Raw genomic sequence first — 26558 nt, 5'->3', positions numbered from 1 at the left:
GGGCACGCTAGCCTGTGGGAAGGGGGCAAGTGAGCAAGGGGAGGTTTGGGACAAGCGCTTAGCTGTGTAGGTGGGTAGAGAATGGAAAGGGGGAATAAATAGCGGGTTGCAAGCGCAGGTGGTCTATGAGCAGTGACGACTTTATGGGAGGGCAAAATGGGCTCTTACCCCGGGCCCCCACCTTGGAGGGGGGGCCTCCACAAGGCTGCCTAACCTAAAGAGGTTAGTGACCATTGTTTACAAAACAAATGGCACACGTCAGGTTATGTTTTGGTTTGTTGCTGAAGCTCTGAACCCATTTCCTGTCTGTTGTAACAAATACTTTCTGCTCTTATGAATTCATCCTGTAATGCTTTCTATGTTCACTGTCCTACACCTAGTTTGTGCGTTCACGACAACTCCTGTAGCATTCTCACCTTTCTATGGGAAATATTTTGATCATGTGCAATAGCCAAAGTTGGAATGCTTACTTGTAGATGTGAGTGCTGCGCTGGTTCAGAAGATAGCTCAGTGTGTTAAGCACTAATTGCAGAGATTTGTGTTCATATTCAAGATAATAATACTTAATTCCAGCAAGGCTGACTCAGCCTTTCCTATGTTTGAAGTTGATAAATCTGCAGGTATGTGTACTTAGTATTTTAGCGCAACAGGTGCTATTATCAGCAGTGTACCTGTATCTGTAGTTGCTATGAAAAAAAGAAATATAGCATAGGTATGGTGAAGGTCTAGAAATTGGTTTCCTCAGATGGAGACTTGTACAACCTAGACAGCCACCTCAAATGATTGCTATAAAGTGTTAGTCTGAGAAGATATTAGGTATGCAAATACAAGACTGTGAAACCAAAGTGGCCATGCTTCTATCCTGGCTTCCCCAGCAGCTGATACAGTGATCCTGGACAAATCATCTTATTACTGTACTGTAGGTTGGCTTTTCACATGCTAGGGGTATTGTTTAGCCCATGTGTTACCTGATCTGACAATGTATGTAGGTCATTTCAGCGGAAGGGGTCCTAGACAGAATAGAGTGGGTCAAATATTGCAGCCCTCTGGCAAGCATATTTTAAGGTCTGCTCATTTGGCACAAAAACAGCTTTTTTTGTACTGTACAACTGAAAGGATTTTGTGCATGTTTCAAAATAACATTTCACAAGCCTGTGTTTTGGGCCAATTTAAAGCATTAAAATGCAAAAGAGAAACCCAGATGTAATCTTTTAGGATTGCATCAATTAGCACGTTGGTACCCATATCCTTGCCTTGATGATGGAGACAATGAAGCTGGAATCATTCCCATTTTGCATAATACGCTTCTATAGCATTTTGTTTTTAAAATGGTCATGTTTGGTTACGTGATTTGTCTACTTTCCAAGTCAGATCTATAAAATGGGATTATTTTAGGACATGGTACGCACGCGAAAAGCAAATTGTACAGTGCAGAAATTGCAGAGTGGGTGCAAGTCCCAGCTTCACCTTTTAACGAATCCTGGGCACCTCATTTTATCTTGCACTGCCAAATCTGTCAAAATTGCCAGTCCCAAGGCCATTGACAATTGTCGCCCTTCAGAGTGATTTTGTTCTCAGTGTATGATCTTCACAACAGCTTCACTCATGGTTTCACTGGCTATAGTGTTGCTTCCTCTATGATAAGAGTGAACATTGATAAATTGCTCACCATAGTCACTTGTTTCTTTGCCCTCTAATGGCAACCCTACTTGAAACCATGTCCCTCTTCTAATCTCAATCTGTCTGGATGTGTGCACCTTCCTGGTAGCTTCTAATCTTCATCCACTATTTATACCATGGTAGGTGTATCTTTCTCCTTGCTTGCAGTTGGTCTCCTGTATCCATGCTTGAGCATCTCTGCATTCTGTGATGCAGCTAATCTGAGTCGGCTCGGGAGGATAGCTCAGGGGCAACATGCTTGCCTTGGAAGCAAGAAGACACGGAGCTATGCTGGACTGCAAGTAGCCTTGTCATGAACTGCTGATGTTGGCCTTGAAATGCAACTTATTTAGCATTCTTATTACGCAAGAATGAAGAGGCTAAGGGAACTGAAAGGGAGTACCATTGGCTATTTTAATCGCTCCGAGACAACATGTCGAGCTATGTGTTGACATCGTGATGATGGGGGAACACACAGATATTCTGGATACCTTAATTGCTTTAGCTCGATGGAGGGGGCCCCAAAGGTGTCCATGTCCTGGGCCCCAAAAGTGCTTAAGATGGTCCTGTCTAGGAGGGTGTTTACAAGGTGCAGATAAGAGTGCACGTTTGGAATTTCCTGCTACGATACTGGGTCAAAGATTTTGCGTAGGGCCAAGCGGACCAGATGGGGCAAAAAGAAGACGGAAGGCTGGATGTGGGGAGAGGGACAGCAGGTAGGGGGGGTTTCTGGAAGAAGAGAGTGACATGAGGTTTCAGGCCACAGGTCCTAGGTTGGTTTGTGGCATTGTAGGATGCAAGGTTCAGGTTTACGATTTACACATTTTGGGGGATGTTTTTAGGATATTGGAGTTAGTGTTGGCCAAGGAAGGGGGTGCGATGGGCGGTGGTCATTTTGTTGCAAAAGGGGGGTATACATGTCTGGAAGGTATATGGTTGATTAGCGGGGTAAAGGGGGTGTGATATATTCGCTGGGGGGAAATGGAGGGGCAGTGTTGTGCCCGGCTATGGTTGAGAGAAGTTGGTCTAGCCAGTAACGGTTAGCTACTGGGTATCATTTCAGGCAGGGGCGGGAGGAAAGTGACAGTTCGGAGGGGGGATTATGGAGAGGATTGGTGACACTGGGGGAAAGTGGGGGCAGTTGTTGGTGGTTACACTACTGGAGAGGGGATTTGCATTGGTGGGGGTTTATGAGAAGGAGCGGGAATGGAAGTCCCGTGGGACATGGAGCAGGAATGGAAGTCCCGTGGGACATGGGGCGGGGGGTAGAAGTCCCGGGGGACATGGGGCGGGAATGGAAGTCCCGTGGGACATGGAGCGGGAATGGAAGTCCCGTGGGACATGGAGCAGGAATGGAAGTCCCGTGGCACATGGAGCAGGAATGGAAGTCCCGCGGGACATGGAGCGGGAATGGAAGTCCTGTGGGACATGGAGCGGGAATGGAAATCCCGTGGGACATGGAGCAGGAATGGAAGTCCCGTGGGACATGGGGCGGGGGTAGAAGTCCCGGGGGACATGGGGCGGGGGTGGAAGTCCCGTGGGACATGGAGCGGGAATGGAAGTCCCGAGGGACATGGAGCAGGAATGGAAGTCCCGTGGGACATGGGGCGGGGGTAGAAGTCCCGGGGGACATGGGGCGGGGGTGGAAGTCCCGTGGGACATGGGGCGGGGGTAGAAGTCCCGGGGGACATGGGGCGGGGGTAGAAGTCCCGGGGGACATGGAGCGGGAATGGAAGTCCCGGGGGCTCATGGAGCAGGAATGGAAGTCCCGGGGGACATGGGGCGGGAATGGAAGTCCCGGGGGACATGGGGCGGGGGTGGAAGTTAGAAGTTTATGGTAAGGAGCGGTAGGTGCAGCAAATGAGGAGTGTCAGAGTGCGGTAAGATGGAGGGTTCATATGGTTCTCATTTTGTCATTTCTTTCACAGATGCGCCAGGTGGCGGTGTTCTGCAGAAGAGAATGAGTGACCAGGTGCTAGCGGACGGAGTCCAGTAATGTTGGGGATAACGGTGTTCGTATACCGTGGGGGCGTAGCTATGGGTATGTGTACTTAGGTGATTTGATATTGTGGGCTTAAGGGGATCGTCGGCTATTACTATTTGGGCATAAGGTAGGGTGCCCATGGTATGCAGGGTTACGTTAAAGGATCGGGGACGGCCCTCAACGGTAGGATTGGATACGACGCCATGAACCGGTTGAAGGGACAGGGCAGGAATGCTTATAGTGTGATCAAGGGCTGTGAGAAGGGGTGGGGGCGGGGCAATGGAGAGAGAGGAAGTTACAGGGGTGAGCGGGAGAGAAACAAGAGATTCGCAGTCCAAGGAGTTAAAGAACCAGTACAGGGGCTTTGGCACAGAACTAGACGTTTCAAAGAATTTGGCCAGTAAAGAGACTGGTTACATCTCCCTTGCAAAAGCGGTGGATGGACCATGATGCGTCTGGGTGTCAGGGGTTGTGGGAGGGGAGTATTTTAATAAATAATAGAATCATAAATAAAGAAAGGCTGGGGGTGGGGGTGGGGCAGAAAGAACACCTCTGGGCAGGGTTTTCCTGAGTGCAGGCGATGCCATTGGTTAAAGGATGCATGTTTCAAACCAAAGGATTATTATCGCAGTAAGGAGGGTGGTTAGTACTGTTTGGACGGACAGGCTAGCCCGGGGTTACAAGACGGGGGAAGAGGAAGGGAAGAGGGGCGGGCACGAGAGGACATGGAGAAAGTTGGGATAGGTGCTGGGGAGTTAAAGGGGCAAGGAATCTTTGAAGGAAGGGAACAGGGCGTTTGGGAGTCTACCTACGTGTTTAACAGTTTGGTTAGTTTGTAAGGCCGAGGGGCCAGGTTATTTTGTGCAGTTTAGCCCAATGGGGAGCTCTTAGACACCACCCAAAACCAGTGCAAGTTTCGTGTAACACTGTACACATACGTTTCATAGGACAGTACGGGCTCTTTCCAGCACTTTCAATGGGTGCATGCCTGTACTTTTTGAAAGAGCAGCAGGACTCGGCCAGCCTACAATGATTTACAAGAGACAGCTGCGTTGGAAGTGTGTGGTAGCTCAGTGATATAATGCAAAGGCTGCTGAGATCCGTACGCATCCTGCGGTTTCAGTCCAGGCGGGCGCGTTCATTATTTCACCCCATTCACAATACACCAAATGATTCCCATGGCGTGCTGCCATGTCGCGCGCTTTAATTGTACCCTTTGAGCCCTGGGTGGCATAGCGGCGCTTATGCTTTCAGTCGATAGAGTCGGGACGCTACAGCACTGCATTTAAAGGGGCAGCTCGGTGAAGTGTAAGGGAATGTATTTTAAGATTACTGCCAGCCTTTCTCTGGTGGCAGTGGAGGGACCAGAGTCGCACGTGGGCAGGGCAGCAATGCGTGGAGACACAGAACGTGCTCTGTGTCAGCGCCTTCATGAGCTCTGCGGAGGTTTAAAGGGACAGCGCCGGCCGCGCTCAGAAGCGGTGAGTGCTTTTAAAGGGACAGTACCGGCGCCTTGCAGAAAACGTGCAACGTGTTTAAAGGGACCTCAGCAACACATGTCAGAACGTCCGCCAGACCCACCGCACCAGGGATGGCGCTTTAAATGCTCTATGCCAGCACGTCTCATGGTTTAATGAGAAAGTACCAGCGCCTCTCAGCAATCCTATGGACAGCATCAACAGGTCTCAAGAAGTCTGGTATAGATGTATTTGGACTGCGCCAAGGCTATCGTTTTAAAGGGCCAGTGGCAACACCTCTCGAAAAAACGTGGGACAGGTACCAAAGGACAACACCTCGCGGAAAGTCTGCCGTTGCGCCTTTAAAGGGACTGCGCGGAAGCTTCACGCGCTATCATTTTAAAAGGGCAGAGCGAGCAATAATGGCAAGTATTTTGGAAGGAGAGCGCCCACGCGTCTCGGCGGCAGGACCCAGGCGCTGTAAGGCGGAGAGACACGGCGTGCGCCGTGAACACAGAGCAGCGAAGCCCAGCGCGGGGAGCAGGGGCGCGCCGCGGCAGCTCCGCGGAGCGCGGGACACAGAAGTGCAAGGCAAGCAGTCCTCCACTTACATCCTCGGGGGCCATGGGCAGCACCTCCACCGACTCCAGCACCTCGATCTCCTCCGCCTCCGAGCCGGCCGCCACGGCGGGGGACGGGTGGGCAGGGGGCTCCGTGCGCGTCCTCTCCCCCATGCTGGCCAGAGGCTCCCCGGCGAGGCAGCGCGGGCGCTAGCCGGTGCTCAGTAAACTTTCAGCAGCCGCGCCGCCGTCCTGCGGACCCTCCATGCCTCCTGTCAGGGCGGGCAGCATCCCCCCGATTCCGCGGCTCCCCCCAGAGAGGCTGCGAAGCGCTGCCCCGGACCTCATGCAGCCCGCAGCCCCGCCATCCTCGCCTGCAGATCCACCTGCAGCAGCCGCCTCCACCCGGGACTTCCTCGCCTCCTCGCGTGGGTGCCCGGGTCCTCCCCGTCACCTCCTCGTGGGGCTGCTCAGTGGCCCTCCCCCCGCACCTCCTGAAGGGGCAGGGCGCAGCTCCGCGCAGCAGGGGGGAGACTGTCCCAGGCGGGCTGGAGCGGAGGCAGAGAGACGCTCACTTTGTGCGGCAGCTCAGCTCTGACATGTCCTGTCTCAGACAGGAGCCTCCCCCGCAGCTCCCTCCTGCTTGCAGCACGTCCCGTGCACTGGGGAGGCTGAGGGGACCCGTGCGCACAGACCAGGGGCACCGAACAGACAGACATAGCCGGGGCACCTGCTAAACTGCACTACCCGCAGAGACAAGCAGACCTATGGCACGCATGTTCCAAACTGCACTGCTTGCAATGACAAGCAGACCCACAGCACGCACCTTCCAAACGGCACTGCTAGCAAAGAGCCACATCCATGGCATGAACCTTCCAAACTGCACTGCCTGCAACGCCAGCCCGATCCACGGAAGGAACATTCCAAACTGCACTGTCTGCAAAGCCAGCCAGATCCATGGCATGAACATTCCAAACGGCACTGCTTGCAATGACAAGCAGACCAACAGCACGGACCTTCCAAACGGCACTGCCTGCAAAGCCAGCCAGATCCAAGGCATGAACCTTCCAAACTGCACTGCCTGCAACGGAACCTTCCAAACTGCGCTACCTGCAACAGAACCTTCCAAACTGCACTGCCGACAAAGCCAGCCAGATCCAAGACATGAACCTTCCAAACTGCACTGCCTGCAACGGAACCTTCAAAACTGCACTACCTGCAACAGAACCTTCCAAACTGCACTGCCGGCAAAGCCAGCCAGATCCATGGCATGAACCTTCCAAACTAGACGGGCAGATCCATGGCATGAAGCTTCCAAACTGCACTGGTGGCAAAGCTAGCCAGATCCATGGCATGAACCTTCCAAACTACACTGCCTGCAACGCCAGCCCGATCCACGGAAGGAACATTCCAAACTGCACTGTCTGCAAAGCCAGCCAGATCCATGGCATGAACATGCCAAACGGCACTGCTTGCAATGACAAGCAGACCAACAGCACGGACCTTCCAAACGGCACTGCCTGCAAAGCCAGCCAGATCCAAGGCATGAACCTTCCAAAATGCACTTCCTGCAACAGAACCTTCCAAACTGCACTACCTGCAACGGAACCTTCCAAACTGCACTACCGTCAAAGCCAGCCAGATCCATGGCATGAACCTTCCAAACTAGACGGGCAGATCCATGGCATGAAGCTTCCAAACTGCACTACCTGCAGCAGTACCTTCAAAACTGCACTGCCGGCAAAGCCAGCCAGATCCAAGGCATGAACCTTCCAAACTGCACTGCCTGCAACAGAACCTTCCAAACTGCACTACCTGCAACAGAACCTTCCAAACTGCACTGCCGGCAAAGCCAGCCAGATCCAAGGCATGAACCTTCCAAACTGCACTGCCTGCAACTGAACCTTCCAAACTGCACTACCTGCAACAGAACCTTACAAACTGCACTGCTGGCAAAGCTAGCCAGATCCATGGCATGAACCTTCCAAACTACACTGCCTGCAACGCCAGCCCGATCCACGGAAGGAACATTCCAAACTGCACTGTCTGCAAAGCCAGCCAGATCCATGGCATGAACATGCCAAACGGCACTGCTTGCAATGACAAGCAGACCAACAGCACGGACCTTCCAAACGGCACTGCCTGCAAAGCCAGCCAGATCCATGGCATGAACCTTCCAAACTAGACGGGCAGATCCATGGCATGAAGCTTCCAAACTGCACTGCCTGCAAAGAAGGCAGGTCCATGCGAGGAACCTTCCAAATCGCATTGACTGCAAAGACGGGTAGATCCACGGCACCAACCTTCCAAACTGCACTGCCGGCATTAACCACCAGATCCACGGCAGGAACCTTGCAGATGGAACCAGCCTTCCAAACTGCACTACCAGCAAGGAGCCATAACCATGGAAGTAACCTTACAAACCGCACTGCCTGCAAAGAAGGCAGGTCCATGCGAGGAACCTTCCAAATCGCATTGACTGCAAAGACAGGCAGATCCACGGCACCAACCTTCCAAACTGCACTGCCGGCATTAACCACCAGATCCACGGCAGGAACCTTGCAGATGGAACCAGCCTTCCAAACTGCACTACCAGCAAGGAGCCATAACCATGCCAGGAACCTTCCAAACTCCACTGCCCGCAAAGATAGGGAGATGCAAGGTACGAACCTTACAAACGGCACTGCCTGCAAAGACAGACAGATCCATGGCACAGACCTTCCAAACTGCACTGCCTGCAAAGACAGCGAGATCCAAGGTACGAACCTTCCAAACTGCACTGCCTGCAAAGAGCCAGATCCATGGTAGGCACTTTCCAAACCGCACTGTTGCAATTACAGGTGTATTAATGGCACCGCCCTTCCAAACTGCATTTCCTGAATAGAAAGTCAGACCCATGGCACAGACCTTCCAAATTAAACTGCCAGCAGAGACAGGCAGATCCACGGCACAGACCTTCTAAACTGCATTGCCTGCAAAGCAAGGCAGATTCATGGCATGAGCCCTCCAAACTGCACTGCCAGCAAAGACGGGCAGGTCCATGGTGGACACCTTCCAAACTCCACTGTGCATCATAGCACAAACCTTCGAAACTGCACTGCCTGCAAAGCAAGGCAGACTAATGGCATGAACCTTCCAAACTGCACTGCCCGCAAAGGCAAGCAGACCCATGGCATGAACCTTCCAAACTGCACTACCTGCAAAGAAAGGTAGACCAATGAATGGCACGCACCTTCCAACCTGCACTGCAGGCAAAGACAGCCAGCTCCATGGCACGGACTTTCTAAACTGCACTGCCTGTAAAGCAAGGCAGACCCATGGCATGAACCTTCCAAACTGCACTGACGGCAATGGCAGGCAGATCCATGGCACACACCTTCCAAACTGCACTTCCACAAAATCAGCAAGAGCCATAGCACACCCCATGCAGGCCGCACTGCCTGGACAGTCGCCCAGATTCATGGCATGAACCTTCCAAACTGCACTGCCTGCAAAGGCAAGCAGACCCATGGCATGAACCTTCCAAACTGCACTGCCTGCAAAGGCAAGCAGACCCATGGCATGAACCTTCCAAACTGCACTACCTGCAAAGAAAGGTAGACCAATGAATGGCACGCACCTTCCAACCTGCACTGCAGGCAAAGACAGCCAGCTCCATGGCACAGACTTTCTAAACTGCACTGCCTGTAAAGCAAGGCAGACCCATGGCATGAACCTTCCAAACTGCACTGACGGCAATGACAGGCAGATCCATGGCACACACCTTCCAAACTGCACTTCCAGCAAAATCAGCAAGAGCCATGGCACACCCCATGCAGGCCGCACTGCCTGGACAGTCACCCAGATTCATGGCATGAACCTCACAAACTGCACTGGCCGCAAAGAAAGGTAGACCAATGAATGGCACGCACCTTCCAAACTGCACTGCCTGCAAAGGCAAGCAGACCCATGGCATGAACCTTCCAAACTGCACTACCTGCAAAGAAAGGTAGACCAATGAATGGCACGCACCTTCCAACCTGCACTGCAGGCAAAGACAACCAGCTCCATGACACGGACTTCCTAAACTGCAATGCAAGACAGACCCATGGCAGGACCCTTCCAAACTGCACTGCCTGCAAAGACAGCCAGATCCATGGCATGCACCTTCCAAACTGCACTGACGGCAAAGTCAGCAAGAGCCATGGCACACCCCATGCAGGCCGCACTGCCTGGAAAGTCACCCAGATTCATGGCATGAACCTCACAAACTGCACTGGCCGCAAAGTTAGTCATGTCCATGGCATGAACTGACATCAAAGTCAGTCAGATCCAAGGGAAGCACCCTACAAGTCGTACTCATGGCACAAACCTTCCAAACCTCTTTGTCAGCAAAGATACCCAGATCCAGGGCATGCGCCTTACAGAGTGCACTGCCGGCAAAGGCAGCCAGTCACGTGGCATGAACCTTCCAAACTGCACTGCCGGCAAAGGCAGCCAGTCACGTGGCATGAGCCTTCCAAGCTGCACTTGCAGATCCTTGCCATGCACCTTACACGCTGCACTGCCAGCTAAGAGATAAAGGAAACAGCCAGAAAAGGCTTTCAGGCCCTAGGCATGCACAGCATCAGCAAAGACAGCCAAACTGCACTTTCCGAAAATTAAGCCAGATCCATGGCATGCACCATACTAAGTCACCAATACAAGAAGAGTCGGTAAAGGGTCTGTGCCTGCGCTCTGCACACCTCACATTAGTATTGGGATTGAGCTACGTTGCAGACGCCGGGGCCAGGCATACCCACTAATGCCTGGGAACAAAAGAAAATCTATAACAGGGAGTGACACACACAAAACGCGCTCTTCCTTTGTTTGATAAGAAAGTTCCGATTATTGCTGTTAAATATGAGAAAATGCAGAACATCCAAATGTTGGTCAGCACCGTTGTTTATTGAGGGTATCACGGAGTGTCAGCCGACACGTGTTTCGACAAGAAAGTCGTTCTCAAGGCTAGCTTCTTGGCAGTCAATATTTACTAGACTGGGTTGAGAATCCAGTTCCTCGGAAGGTGCAGCAGGTAATGGGCATGCCTTTGTATTCGAGTCTTCCTCTGCTGTAGAGGTGCACTGATATTCTCAACTTGTATGTTTCTCAAAATCCATGTACTCTGTCCCCCGGTGGACGATCAATTCAAGTAAACTGCCTCTATATCTGGGCTCGAACCCTCTGCACCTTCAGAGAACATGGATTTTGAGAAACATACACGTTGAGAATATCAGTGCACCTCTACACCAGAGGCAGACTCTACTGCAAAGGCATCCTGCTGCACCTTCCGAGGAATGGGATTCTCAACCCAGTCTAGTAAATATTGACTGCCAAGAAGCTAGCCTTGAGAACGACTTTCTTGTCGAAACACGTGTCGGCTGAACCTCCGTGATATCTTCAATAAACAACGGTGCTGACCAACATTTGGATGTTCTGCATTTTCTCATATTTAACAGCAATAATTGGAACTTTCTTGCCAAACAAAAGAAGAGCGCATTTTGCGTGTCACTCCCTGTTATGCCCCATACTATGTACACCGCGTGCTTTGGTAATAAGAGTCATAGCATGCACCTTAGGGAGTACAAACTGCCCTTTAAGCCCAGATAGTGGAAAGCTCATGGCAAGAATTGTGAAAACTGCACTACGAGCACAGATCCATGGTGTGCACTTTACAAACGGCACTGCGAACGATGACAGGTCTGCGGAATGAACCTTGCACACACACTGCCAACAAAGCCAGTCAACTCCATGGCATGCACCTCACAAGCTGCACAGCCAACAAAGTGCCATCAAAGAGAGTCTGGTCCAGGGCCTGCGCCTCACAAGCTGCACAGCCAACAAAGTGCCATCAAAGACAGTCAGGTCCATGGCATGCTCCTCACAAGTTGCACAGCCAACAAAGTGCCATAAAAGAGAGTCAGGTCCATGGCCTGCACACACACTGCCAACAAAGCCAGTCAACTCCAAGCTGCACAGCCAACACAGTACCATCAAAGACAGTCTGGTCCAGGGCCTGCGCCTCACAAGCTGCACAGCCAACAAAGTGCCATCAAAGACAGTCAGGTCCATGGCATGCTCCTCACAAGCGGCACAGCCAACAAAGTGCCATCAAAGAGAGTCTGGTCCAGGGCCTCCGCCTCACAAGCTGCACAGCCAACAAAGTGCCATCAAAGACAGTCTGGTCCAGGGCCTGCGCCTCACAAGCTGCACAGCCAACAAAGTACCATCAAAGAGAGTCAGGTCCATGGCCTGCACACACACTGCCAACAAAGCCAGTCAACTCCAAGCTGCACAGCCAACAAAGTACCATCAAAGACAGTCTGGTCCAGGGCCTGCGCCTCACAAGCTGCACAGCCAACAAAGTGCCAACAAAGCCAGTTCACTCCATGGCATGCTCCTCACAAGCTGCACAGCCAACAAAGTGCCATCAAAGAGAGTCTGGTCCAGGGCCTGCGCCTCACAAGCTGCACAGCCAACAAAGTGCTATCAAAGAGAGTCTGGTCCAGGGCCTGCGCCTCACAAGCTGCACAGCCAACAAAGTGCCATCAAAGACAGTCTGGTCCAGGGCCTGCACCTCACAAGCTGCACAGCCAACAAAGTGCCATCAAAGAGAGTCTGGTCCAGGGCCTGCGCCTCACAAGCTGCATAGCCAACAAAGTGCCATCAAAGACAGTCAGGTCCATGGCATGCTCCTCACAAATTGCACAGCCAACAAAGTACCATCAAAGAGAGTCTGGTCCATGACTTCCGCCTCACAAGCTGCACCGCCAACAAAGTACCATCAAAGACAGTCTGGTCCAGGGCCTGCGCCTCACAAGATGCACAGCCAACAAAGTACCATCAAAGACCATCAGGTCTATGACATGCTCCTCACAAGCTGCACAGCCAACAAAGTACCATCAAAGACAGTCTGGTCCAGGGCCTGCGCCTCACAAGCTGCACAGCCAACAAAGTACCATCAAAGACAGTCTGGTCCAGAGCCTGCGCCTCACAAGCTGCACAGCCAACAAAGTACTATCAAAGACAGTCTGGTCCAGGGCCTGCGCCTCACAAGCTGCACAGCCAACAAAGTACCATCAAAGACCATCAGGTCCATGACATGCTCCTCACAAGCTGCACAGCCAACAAAGTACCATCAAAGACAGTCTGGTCCAGGGCCTGCGCCTCACAAGCTGCACAGCCAACAAAGTACCATCAAAGACCATCAGGTCCATGACATGCTCCTCACAAGCTGCACAGCCAACAAAGTACCATCAAAGACAGTCTGGTCCAGGGCCTGCGCCTCACAAGATGCACAGCCAACAAAGTACCATCAAAGAGAGTCTGGTCCAGGGCCTGCGCCTCACAAGCTGCACAGCCAACAAAGTACCATCAAAGACCATCAGGTCCATGACATGCTCCTCACAAGCTGCACAGCCAACAAAGTACCATCAGAGACAGTCTGGTCCAGGGCCTGCGCCTCACAAGCTGCACAGCCAACAAAGTACCATCAAAGACCATCAGGTCCATGACATGCTCCTCACAAGCTGCACAGCCAACAAAGTACCATCAAAGACAGTCTGGTCCAGGGCCTGCGCCTCACAAGATGCACAGCCAACAAAGTACCATCAAAGAGAGTCTGGTCCAGGGCCTGCGCCTCACAAGCTGCACAGCCAACAAAGTACCATCAAAGACCATCAGGTCCATGACATGCTCCTCACAAGCTGCACAGCCAACAAAGTACCATCAGAGACAGTCTGGTCCAGGGCCTGCGCCTCACAAGCTGCACAGCCAACAAAGTACCATCAAAGACCATCAGGTCCATGACATGCTCCTCACAAGCTGCACAGCCAACAAAGTGCCATCAAAGACAGTCTGGTCCAGGGCCTGCGCCTCACAAGCTGCACAGCCAACAAAGTACCATCAAAGACCATCAGGTCCATGACATGCTCCTCACAAGCTGCACAGCCAACAAAGTACCATCAGAGACAGTCTGGTCCAGGGCCTGCGCCTCACAAGATGCACAGCCAACAAAGTACCATCAAAGACAGTCTGGTCCAGGGCCTGCGCCTCACAAGCTGCACAGCCAACAAAGTACCATCAAAGACCATCAGGTCCATGACATGCTCCTCACAAGATGCACAGCCAACAGAGTACCATCAAAGACAGTCAGGTCCATGGCATGTGCCTCACAAGATGCACAGCCAACAAAGTACCATCAAAGACAGTCTGGTCCAGGGCATGCTCTTCATAAACTGCACAGCCAACAAAGTACCATCAAAGACCATCAGGTCCATGACATGCTCCTCACAAGCTGCACAGCCAACAAAGTACCATCAAAGACAGTCTTGTCCAGGGCCTGCGCCTCACAAGATGCACAGCCAACAAAGTACCATTGAAGACCATCAGGTCCATGGCATGCTCCTCACAAGCTGCATAGCCAACAAAGTACCATAAAAGACCGTCAGGTCCATGGCACACGCCTGCTCAGCCAGCACAGCAATGTGGGCCTATGGCATGCACCTTACCAAACTGCACTGCCAACAAAGACAGCCAGATCCATGGCATGCACCTTACAACTGCACTGCCTGCAGACTGTAAAGCTTAAAGACAAGCAAACTGCACTATCTGTAAATACAGCCAGATCCATGGTAAACCCTGTGCAAACTGCACTGCAAGAAAAGTGGTAAACATCGTGCAAACTGCACTGCAAAAATAGGTAATCAGAGTCAGAGCGCACACCTTACAAACTGCACTATCCACACACCTAGTTATACCTGGCATGCACTGCACTATAAGCATAGCCATGCTAAAAACTGCACTACAAGGAAAGAGTGAGAATAATTGCTCCATGGCATGAACTTTGCAATTGGCACTACAAGCACCAATCCACGGTGTGCACCTTACACACTGCACTGCCAACCAAGACAGCCAGGTCCATGGCATGTACGTCCCTTGATAGCTTCCCGTCAAAGACAACCAGAGCTATGGCACACCCTTTAAATACTGCACTGCCAGCAAAGACAGGGAGGTCTGTGGCAATTCCCTTACAGGCTCGCTGCCAGTAAAGACAGGCAGGTCTATGGCATTCACCTTAGACCCTGCTCTGAACTTACACACAGCTGTAGCCAGTATGAGCTGCACAATCAGCATACCCATGCTACAAACAGCACTATAAACACAGATAGAGAGAGAACAACTCCGTGGCATGCACTTTTCAAACTGCGCAAGCGCAGATTAAGGCTGGCACCATGGCATGCACTGTGAAAACAAGTGCGCAGCAGGCAAGCAGACGCGTGCCATTCGCATTTTCAAACTCCACGGCAAGGAAACGTGCACAGTACGAACTGCACCACACGCAGACAATAGCTGGACGTTGTGTCCGCAGTACACACTGCACGAGAGACAGGCAAGGCGGAAAGCACCCGGAACTAATCCGAACGGATGCAGGGCCGGGGGGCCATCTAACGGATATCAGAAAATACAAGTTCAGGGGCCCCTGGGTCCCAGAGTACGTATGTCTGCTCCTTGCTGTGAACTGACCACTGCACTGGTCCAATATTTATGTGCGTTTATCTGTATTAATAGCCCGTAACCATTGCACGGTTTATCGTGACATTTGATATCTATCCCTGTGTCATGACGTCACTGCAACCCCCCCCCCCCCCCCAGCCCCCCCCCCTCCGCCCCGGGCTTTGTAAAGAAGTGAACACGCCAGCGGCGCGGCGTCCTCCTCTGCGCCGGGAGTTCACTCTTGCAAGAGCTCTGCGGTTTCCAGGGAGGGGGTGGGGGCCACAAGGCAGCCGCACACTTCAGAGCCATTCATGTGTGAAGAACACAAGCTTCTCATAGCCCGCGCGAAGTCGGCTGCGAGTGTGGGTGTGCGGGATTGCGGTCCCGTAGTGGCCCTTTGGGTTATGGATGATAGCGTCCGGAAGCTCGTGAGGAGCACATAGGCAAGGTGTCCGGTAATGTATTCGGCATGCTGCCTTGCTGTTACAGGTTGCCACAGGAGTACTGCACCCGCACAAACACAGAAGACGGGAGTGCAGCTCTCTCGCACACAGACTGACAGATCGGAGATTGCCGCAAAGTCATGACATTGTGAACAGCGACACCACGTGGCGCAGGTAGGACGTGGGCTCCATGTCAGGGGATTACATCACCTCCCTCTCTCTGCTGGAATGTGCTTGCTACAACTCTGCATCCCTGCTGTTTGCTGGGCGAGAGGTGGGTGATGGGTGAAGCATGGGGGGGGGCGGTGGGGGGAATTACTCCTTCTCTCCTCCACCCGGTGAATGTGAGGGTGGCTTATGCTCAGGACTGTGAATGGACAGAAATAAAGTTATAGACACTTTCCGAGGAAACGTGTCATTGGTTGCAACTGAAAGAACGTGGTGCAACCTGGGGTGATGGGAGTGCAGTGGGGATGAAGGGGCTTCTTCAGAGGAGGGGGGTGAGTATGTATCTCTGTATGAGAAAGCAACTCTGCAGTCTTTGCTGACCCTAGAGCAAGGCACCTGAAGCTGCAAGCGGAAGGGCAAGGGGACCAGAGTGATGGTTGTCGCGGTTCATTATGCGGTCACACTCGGGGAGTTCCTTTCCCGCAAGCAAGGTGGCGCACAACAAAGCACCGTTTATTCAAGTTCAGTTTGGTGAGGCCTCCATCCCGTCTCGCACCCAACCCCAACAAATACCCGGTGTCACCAATGGACTAGGAACCAGGCCGGTGTGTAGCAAGAATGTATATTTATGAACTTATTGAATCAACATTTGACAAACAGACTAACACCAGCCACCAATGCTGTGGCAGCAGCCAACATCGCAAGTATGACTCGGCTATATAAAACAAGGGGAATTCTGAAACATGCAACAATAACAGGAAACATTCACAATCTAATACAGGGTCCACAGGAATGACTTACCTTGAAACAATACTTTTCCCCAGCATCCCCCCCCCTTCAGGCCTCCATTTAACATGACCCCTTTGATTGAAAGGCAAGATGCAGGGAGTGAAGACACAGTAGACAAATCGTTTCGCTGCTGATTTAAAAAGGCGCTGTTAGGGAAAGGAATTCAATGAGAAACATCGTTTTGGGTTTGTTATTTAAAAGACAAGGTTGGGGAAAAAGAAACTCAAATGAAAATCCTTTTTCAACACACTTGATAATAAAAGGCAGGACTTGATAGTTTGAGGTCAGGGAGAAATGAACACAAAAGAAACATTTCATTTTGCACCAAACATGCAGATGGGATACAATACTTTGTAATTCTGGTTTAAAAGGAATGGGGAATTTCGTTTTTCCCCCACCACACTGACTTGAAAGGTGGTGTTTTATGCATTACTTCTTTTTGGGATAATGGACCCCCCACAACCCATTTCTAAGTGGAAGTCTAGGATTTCAGAGACAGTCAGCCAGGTCTTTCTGGGCTATACCAGCTCTAACACACTGGGCATGAGCTATTGTTAGTTTTGAATTCTGTCAATCCTTATCCCGTGATTCTCTATGTGGGAATTCATTGATTTACTTTAATCAAATGTGCTATGGATCTACACGGTTTCCCCCCTCCCTACACTTTAATGGAAAGATTTAAGGATGGCTGCTCCCAACACAGTGCAAGTTCAACAGAGGGGTGGTTTTCTAATGGGGAAAGAAGTTTGATTAAGATGTAATGCATTTTGTGAAGGGCCTACCCAGTTTCACCCCCTCTAGCCACTAATGGAAAGCGATAAAGGCAGGAGTCTCCCCACACAATTGATGGCTTTGGGATATCTACTTACATGGGAGGTGTTGGTCAGGGAAAACAGCTGGGTTCCTCTGCGGACAGCACAGGTCTGGTCAAGGGCTTTCAGTCACGGATTTTCTCCTGCACCCAGACTCCTTCTTCTCCTCTAGTTTGGGTCACAGATCGCTTCTCTATGTCCCAGCCACTATCCCCAATGCAAGAATTGAGGTCTCTCTGCTAGTTGTTCTTCGCAAGAGTCCAGCAGCCGCTCTCTCCCGGAATAATTCACAAAAAGCCCAGTTCTGATGCAAACTGGTCCTTTCTATGGCTAATGACACAGCAACCTTGTCATGATTCCCATGGTCAGGATTGGCTACCTTGTTCCTTTCACCTCCCCCACCACTCCGCCTGCCTGCTGATAGGACCAGGAGTTGGGAGATATGTATGATGTAGGCTGAGGAAGGGGAATAGATACATCATTTCACATTGACAAGGATTCCTGCATCTTTTGTTCTGAAAAATCTCATACTGTAATAACTCCCTGGGTCTTTCAAATAACCCTATGATGATGCATATATATATATAGATTTTCCGTTCTTTCAAAAAGTTTGTTAGCCCATACGTGAGTTTTTGTTCGGGCACCTCATAGAATTCCACCAATCGTCGACAGAATTAGTTTGTCGCGCCCAGAACATTGGGCCGTATAGCCGAGTTCGTAAGCTTTGAAGCTTTCGTCAGAACAAAATTAAATGTTTGAGAGACTCAGTTGACTTCTCGCAGAGGTGGCAAATGAGGTTTACGCTTTTGTTTTTTTTCCAAGTTCTGGTACGATCTTTAGTTACAAGTACAAGTTCAGTCTGAATTCTAATAGAAGCAGTCTTGAGTTTTGATCTGATGATTGAAGCAAGTCAGGCTGCAGTTTGTTGTACACTTTTGCTTCAGGGGGAACATCTCTCATTAAGGCGTGAGCTTTGTCTGTCTGAGAAGATTATTTGCCAGTCTGCTCTCCACAGTTTTTGCTTCGCTTTATCAGGGTTTTCCAACAAGGTGCGATCTTGATATCGTTCGCTTTGAGCACTTCAAGGCATAATTTGCTCCACATTGCAAGAACCGTGTAGTCCGGATCAGTATTAGGCTTGTGTAAGATTTTAAATTGTGGCACCGGGGTTGGTGTAATGGTCTTCCTGTAGAGGTTTAATAGGTTCCAACACACTCTGGCGTGTATGGATATTAGTCCTAATTCATATCTTAAATTGCAGGTAGGACATCCCTTAGGAAGATGAAGAGCTCTAGTCCAGAAGATGTTCTCCAGTGTACTCCACAGATCATGTGGGCAGCCTAGCATGTTTCTGCTCCAAAGATGAGAGCCCGTACAGCTTGTTGGCATTAAAAATTTCAGTAGAGGCTTTATAGAAAATTCTCTGAATTTTTTTGTTGATAATGGCTGCTTGGCAAGCTAGCTGTCGAAATTTTGTTTGTTGCTTCAACCCAAGAGCAGTCATTTATGTTGGAGCTTAACAGCATGTCTAGATATTTAATGTTTGGCGAAATTCTTAAAGTTGTTTTTTCAAGATGCCAAGCCTGTTTTCATTGCTCGTGTTTTTGGGTTGACAGGGTGTGGTATTTCACATTTTGCTTGTTGCAGCAGAGCTTGTTTTTGATGACATAAGTTTCCAAGGCATCAAGCTTGCGTTGCAGACCAATGGGCGTGGCGTCTAAGAGAATCAAGTCATCTCCATAGATGAGCCAACCAACGTGAGAAACATTATTTTTTGGAGAAAAGGCAGCAACTGCGTTAAAAGTCTGAAATGAGTTTTGTGGCATATACTCTCACCTCTCTGCAAAAAAATGTATTCTTCTATTAATGAAACCCCTGAATCACAAGCCTCACTCACCTTCCTAGCCCCCACCTTTTTCTCAGGTTTGGATTCCCAAATGCACTTATAAGACATGTGGCTTTTAGTCCATGTTGATTTTAGCTCTCCTCAAGAGCTTCAAAGGACTCTGCTTCAGGTTCAATTGGTATTTTATGGGAAGACCTGACCCGAGGTCATTTCTACAGGACATGTTAGCAGCAACTAATTGACACCAGGCATCATTCTCCCAGAGAGCCCAAATCCAGCAGGGCATGGGCACAGTTTAATTTCAGTAGAAATGCCCCTCTGCATCCATGCTTCTCAAAGTACAGCTTTAGATCAACCAAAGGTTTTTACCTTTTGACATTTTGCACAATATTGGGTTTAACCATTTGTATTGCAAATTGAATTTGAACCTGTTGTTCATAACATATAATTTTTGCTTCCACAATATTAACCCCAAGGTGCATTCAGAATTTCACCAAATAGGCCAGTTACAGAGAGCACTGGTGCTCACTTGTACCATAAGTAGGCTTCTCCTTTTATATTATGCCATGTTAAAGTTGCAAAGTAAGTGTTTTCAATCATGACAAATGCACAGTGCTTGGCTTCACTTTAGATTTCTGGATCAATCACAGTACCGTGCTGCATTGAAGTTAATGTACAGCTATCTGTCTCTTTAAGTAGAAAGTGTAGCTTTCCATGTATTTTGGAAAACAGCATTTTCAGCCACATATGTCTTTTGCCATGCATTGGGCACATCCAGCACCTTTAAGTTTCCAGGCACATTTTCCTTCACTTGAGCACCTGTTCATTCTGGTAAAGTTGAAAAAGGCCCATTTCTGTTCATGTCTTATGCCTTAAGTCAGAAACAGCAGTGTTTTGGGACTGGCCTGCCTTTTCCAATGGGTATCACCAGTCAGCTACACTCTAAAATACTGGCCTGGCCTGGTCTTTTTATTTCTGACATTCAGGGGCTATATTTTACACCACATGCTGTTTTGGTAGTTCACCACATCTTTGGCAGTCTTCTGGCAGGGGTATTGAATGGATGTTGCACTCTCATCTGCCGGTCGGTGACAGGTGCACTCTGTAAATGCCATTGATGCAGGGTGGGATCTCCAACACCTGTACCATCACTGTGATGTGCATCAACTTTAAAAATCCAGGCCGCAGCTGTGCACAGGATCTGCAGTTTACGTCAAAGCCTTCATGCGGAAGCAGCAGGCGATTGGTGTAAATACAGAAGGATGTGGGATTAGTCAACAAGTGGAAATGTTTACGAACGGGAAAATGGGCGATGTAAGGGTAGAGTTCAGGGGGAAGAGTTAGAATGGAGCTAAGAGGGAATGGGTGTGAGAGTCCTTGTAGGGATAAAAAAAAGAGCCACCAGAAAAGATATTTAAGTATTTTTATTGAGCAGTATGGAGCAGAGGGAGAGAGGTGGTCGGAGCGAACAGAGGAGTTGCCTCCCAGTCTCAACCGTCAACTTTGGAACTTTCAGTGGCTCATGCAGCTCTTGAAGAAAGGGAAACCAGCGCGAGCCAAGGATGCAACACATCTTCCTAGTTTCCATTAACATCAACATAATGTGCGCCCTGAGGCCTACGGGCATGTGGCGTGTTATAAAATGTGTAATCAATAAATATTGGCACAAGAAATTTAGTACGTTACATAAAATTTGAATTTCCTAGGTGGTCCGTGTTATGATGTGCTTGTCTGAGTCTGCTGAAGCTGGTCATGTGCTTAGTAATGTCATGCCAGTGTCAAGTGGAATGTTGATGTACGAGTGTGAGAATGCTGTGTTGGGTGTTCTGTAACAGTTCAGTTGGTCCCTCCCTCCCTGGGTGATGGGTGCCGGTGATCTCTGTCTTATACCTGATGTCTTAGTCATGTAACTTGTAACTTAAGAACTGGAAGTAAACTTATTGAGAAGCAACCTTAAGCTGCCTGGACTGTGCTTTATAACATTGGCAACAAGGATTTCCAACTGAAGTGTATCCATGCTGCAAAGGGGAGGAGAAGACTGAAGAGTACTGCTGCGGGGGGTGCAGTGGACATCAGGACCAGGAGAAGAAAATTGTTATGAAGTGACTCTCATACCTTCTTGAATATACTTGTAAGGTTTATTCCAGCTTCTTGTGACACCTTGACAAGCAGTTACAATAGTCCAGAGTAAGTTACATAAGGGCATAAACTGGCAGCCGATCACCCAGGCAGGGGGTTCACCAACTGACCAGGGCTGGAACCTTCACTCACACATTCCAACACTCAGACATCAACACTCCAGATGACATCACAACATTCCTGCTCACCCAGGCAAGACATATACAACACATCTCCCCCCCTTTACATTAACACACTACACACACTAAGCACTACACACAACACATCTCCCCTCCTTGCACTTATCCACAACATGCAAAACACCACGGGACACACCTCCACTCATACCAACACACCCCATCCACACAGACTCGTGTGACCAGGGCAGGCACACCGCATGCGCTCAAACACTCTGACTCTCACCTTATCCCGGTGCACTGGCCAGGCACACCAAGACTAACGACTAAATACAAGCACACTCTGGACCCTGAAAGATGGAGCGAGTCTTCAATAGGCACGCAGTGACGCCAGGAACAACCGCCTGCGCGCAATAAAAGAAAAACCTTAGTGGTACACGACCACAAGATAGAGGAACATGTGTGACCTTTCATGCCCATCACCAACAGACATGCTCCTGCAAACACCGGGGGCGCTACCACCCGCACACATACCTCTTTACCCATGTGTGACTGCAATCACAGTCACACCCCAACTAACTGGGGGCGCTACCGCCCAGCACAATAGCTATAACTCATGCAGGACTGTAATCACAGTCGCACCTTGTCTGGATGGAGTTACTACCACTCTGAATAGCTATTACCCTGCATGACTATAAACACAGTCACGCCCTCGCTGTAATGGTGGCGCTACCACCATGCCAAATATACGTGGCCTCACCATGCATCTCAATTATTGCAGACACTTCCACACAGAAGTGGTGGCGCTACCACCACAATCCAACGTATACCGCTAACCCATGTACGCTCCTACCACAGACGCACCCATACCATACTTAAAATAATGCTGAGATCATAACCCATCTCAGCATATGGTAGGTCAAACATGTTGGCTAGGCACACTCACCATCAGCCAAAGCATACTCCTATCATGTCAGCCAGGCACATTCACCATCAGCCACACTATGCTCCTAACATGTATAAAAACACCATCCACAACCAGGATAGAAGGCACTCATAACCACTCCCACCCATACCAAACCCAACCGTACATCACATAACACAATTGCGTGTCAATTTAACCACGACAAATGACGAGCGTATACCCAATCCAACCCAATCTTAAAAGACCATGTCACGGATATGTGACTTAACCACTGAAATTCCTCAAACTGGTAATTCTAGGCACTGCATCCATATGTTATGAGACCCATTCCAAAACCATATTGTAATTGTCAAGCATAAATGACTGCAAAAACCTAAGAGTCCATGTATATAAGGTGTAAGACCCTAACCAAGTCCCATCCTAAAAGTCCATGTTGCATCAACAAACAACTACTGTGCCCTACTACTACATCACAAGGGTCCTTAGTCAGTCCTTAGCTTTACCTGGAATTCCTCAAATTTGGTTAGATCTACTTTCATCCATAAGCAAACCACTTTCACACAATGCCCTACAAAATGCCTCTAAATGTCCTTAGCCCATTACAGGCTCTATGCTACAATTCCTCAAGAGGTTAACTTTACTCTTCAAACAAAATCCACACCACTCATAAATCATTGTGTATAGGAATCCATACCCCAAACACACATACCCATACTCGAGATGCTGAACCGAAATGCATTTGCATAAGCAAAAATAAATCTCTATTATTGGAGACACATCACACAAGAACAATATCATTTTAGGATAGATATTACTTTTCCTGCATGCAAAAGTCACCGTCTTGCCAAGTTCCACACAACACCGATCTGTCCCACGCTGTATAATGGTCTCCTCCTCTCTCTTACAGGTTCCCGGACTACTAATATCCAATCCAACGCATAAAACATGTTGGCACTACCCCGATGACTAGTGGAAATGTTGGTCACGCACACAGCACATCCGCACGTCCTATCCGGATACCACTCAGCGTTTCCCTTCCGGATGGACATAGACGTGAATGAGATTCAACGTGACGGTGTCACGTTATTTCATAACATGCTTCCCTTCCGGACACATTTCAACTTATCACAGGTCCTTTACTCTAAAACGGAGACTATCCCCTTCCGGCTCTAACAATACGCAGGCTCTGCCTTTTCCTTTGGATCCCAAAGCCTTCCGTTAGACAGTGCGTCGCAGCGCCCAAATCTCCAAGGCTCCATATAAAGTAAGTGGTACGCTGCCACGTTCCTCTCCTTCACCAACACCATCACCCACTAGTGTGATGTCACCAGTCACAAACAGACCGCAGAGCTGTGCAGAGCTCCGAGAGCCCAACGGTCACGATCAGCTCCCGACATTGGAGGTTCTCGTTACAAAGTCTCATTAGCAATTGGTGCTGAAACACAATGCCCTTCACAGTGCCCATGTAACGTCACCATGCACCTGAATGAACAGTATAATGTCCATCTGACACCTTCCATATACATGAGGGTCGCCGCTACTGCACTTCCCTTTTTTATGCAGACCAGCCTCTTAACCAGCTCAGACAACTTTAGCCAGTTCAACTACGCAAGGGCAGCCCTCTTCCCTGCTTTAATGGGCACATCTATTATTTGGATAGCCTTCTTTGCACAGATGTGCAGAGCATCACCACAGCTACCTTGCTTCCATGTTTTCCTCTCCAGCCCCTGGATAGCTCTCTCTTCCTGCATACTGCCACTCCAGCCCCTGGTTATCTCTCCCTTCCAGCATACTGCCAGATTGTCCCTCCTGCTATAGGGAGCATTTGCCTTAGTCCATAGATACAGGGCACTGTTTTTATCCTTCTCCCTTCCTGCCCTGGGTGATGGGCCTTACTTGGTGTGGGGGCATGGTAGTCCTTATCCTTTCTTCCTGCACCCCCCGCAGCAGGTTTCCAGCGCAGATTCTTCAAGACCGACTCGTCGCCATTGTTATGAAGTGACTCTCATACCTTCTTGAATATACTTGTAAAGTTTATTCCAGCTTCTTGTGACACCTTGACAAGCAGTTACAATAGTCCATAGTAAGTTACATAAGTACATAAACTGGCAGCCCATCACCCAGGCAAGGGGTTCACCAAATGACCAGGGCTGGAACCTTCACTCACACATTCCAACACTCAGACATCAACACTCCACATGACAACACAACATTCCTGCTCACCCAGGCAAGACATATACAACACATCTCCCCCTTTACATTAACACACTACACAAACTAAGCACTACACACAACACATCTCCCCTCCTTGCACTTATCCACAACATGCAAAACACCACGGGACACACCTGGCCAGCATTTCCAAGTTTGTTGCAGGTTCTGTATACCTTGGTGTGGTTGGGTGGGCTCAATTGGCCTAGTCCATTTATGTATCTGCTTGTATGTTTGAGATGCAGGCATAGTTGGTGATATCTTGTAGTGGTGGTTTAGCGGTTTTATGAGCTCTCTTACTAGGTACGGTGATTCTGTTGTCATCCTGGATGTCTAGTACTGCGTCAGGATGGCAAGCTGTGCTTCAGGGTGGCAGCCTGAAGGCTCGCCTGTGGCGGGGGCGGGCGGAAGGACATATGTTTTTTAGTCGGTGTTTGGTTTGTAGGGTAGTCTTAGCCTTGTGAATGGGCTGGTATGTGTCTAGAGTGTGAGTCTAGAGTCTGTTCGTGCCAGGGACAGACAAAAGGTGATTTGTGTTATTATTGAGGGTGACCTGGATTTGTAAGTGAAGTTTGGAATCGCATAGCTGTGAGAGTATCTTGTGAAGTTTGTATGGTGGATGGTGGTGTGACTTGCCTGTACGTAAAATGCTTGTTGTTTGTGTAGGTGTTTTGGTAAGGAGGGAGATGTGTTATGATGTGCTTGTCTGAGTCTGCTGAAGCTGGTCATGTGCTTAGTGATGTCATGCCAGTGTCAAGTGGAATGTTGATGTATGAGTGTGAGAATGCTGTGTTGGGTGTTCTGTAACAGTTCAGTTGGTCCCTCCCTCTCTGGGTGATGGGTGCCGGTGATCTCTGTCTTATACCTGATGTCTTAGTCATGTAACTTGTAACTTAAGAACTGGAAGTAAACTTATTGAGAAGCAACCTAAAGCTGCCTGGACTGTGCTTTATAATAGTCCGCTCAACGTGGATTTTGATCTTCCTCTGGATTGCAGTACATGTTCTGTGCTCTCTTCATCTTGCACACTCTCACTGCTGTTCTCCTGTACTTGATTCTCCTCGACCACTGGAGTATACTTTGGATTATTCTCTCTATGGTCTTCCACCAAACCCTGCCATGATCCATTCCTTCTATTTTCCCATGCACTTCTTCCACCATGACTTGATGTTATTCTATTCATGTTCCATCTATCATCATTTTCCAAATGCTCACACAGTCCCCTACACTCCTTCACCATTTTGGGACTTGAAAATCTTAACAATCCCTTTACTGTCTTTCCGGGTAACTTTACTCTGACCCAATCTCCCTTTTGTATTTCAAGAATCTTAGCACCTTTTTTGTCATCAGTATACCTTATCTGCTCAATATATTTATCTTGATCTCTCTCACTTAACTCTCTTTGCATTCCTTCATCCCATTTGTACTGCCTTCCTTCATCTCTCATCCATCCTGGACACAATCTGTAGGAAGGCAATCTCCCACGCACCTTCCCCCGAAATCCTGTATCCTAAATACTCAAACTCCTAAACGCCAAACACTATAAGAGTCAGGTCACTTCTTTCCAAAATTGCTAAGAGTACATTCAGAATACAGTTGTGTTCCTCCTCATTCTGAATGTAAATGAAAACATCATCCTGGAATGCCACCACTCCACGTAAACCCTTGAATAGATTATGCATGAGTCTCAGAAACACTGAAGAGGCACTCACCAAACCAAATGGCATCCTCTGAAATTGATACAGACCATTAGGTGTTATAAAAGCTGATAATGGTTTTGAGTTCTCGTGTAATTTCACCTGATGTTATGCATTCGCCATATCCAAGGTGCTGAAAATTCTTGCCTCACCTAATAATGTTAGCATTTCTTGCAAATTAGGTAGAGGATGACAATCTGCCACCACAAAATCATTCGCATTCCTTAAATCCACACATA

General features: G+C 49.3%; 1 protein-coding gene and 1 long non-coding RNA gene across 4 annotated transcripts in view; one reads left to right on the top strand and one right to left on the bottom strand.

Annotated features, from left to right (window-relative positions):
• The window catches only part of RHBDL3 (rhomboid like 3), a 1128603-nt gene that overhangs the window by 941021 nt on the left and 161024 nt on the right, over positions 1–26558 (bottom strand). Inside the window, exon 1 of one of the 2 annotated variants that reach the window (XM_069654976.1) lies at positions 5712–6773. The exons of the other annotated variant lie outside the window; for it this stretch is intronic. Coding sequence (XP_069511077.1) covers positions 5712–5834 — 123 coding nt within the window. The 5' untranslated portion in view covers positions 5835–6773. Of the gene's footprint in view, positions 1–5711; positions 6774–26558 lie in introns of those variants that run through there. 2 annotated transcript variants of the gene reach the window in all.
• LOC138583062 (uncharacterized) overlaps positions 1–26558 on the top strand; it is a 581843-nt gene that overhangs the window by 527257 nt on the left and 28028 nt on the right. Inside the window, exon 1 of one of the 2 annotated variants that reach the window (XR_011305145.1) lies at positions 15352–15790. The exons of the other annotated variant lie outside the window; for it this stretch is intronic. This is a non-coding gene — a long non-coding RNA (uncharacterized lncRNA). Of the gene's footprint in view, positions 1–15351; positions 15791–26558 lie in introns of those variants that run through there. 2 annotated transcript variants of the gene reach the window in all.

This window comes from Ambystoma mexicanum, chromosome 3q (assembly GCF_040938575.1).
Source record: "Ambystoma mexicanum isolate Mex_15411 chromosome 3q, UKY_AmexF1_1, whole genome shotgun sequence".
NCBI classification, from domain to species: domain Eukaryota; kingdom Metazoa; phylum Chordata; class Amphibia; order Caudata; family Ambystomatidae; genus Ambystoma; species Ambystoma mexicanum.
Note: the sequence above shows the minus strand (reverse complement) of the source record. Positions and strands in the feature narration are given on the sequence as shown.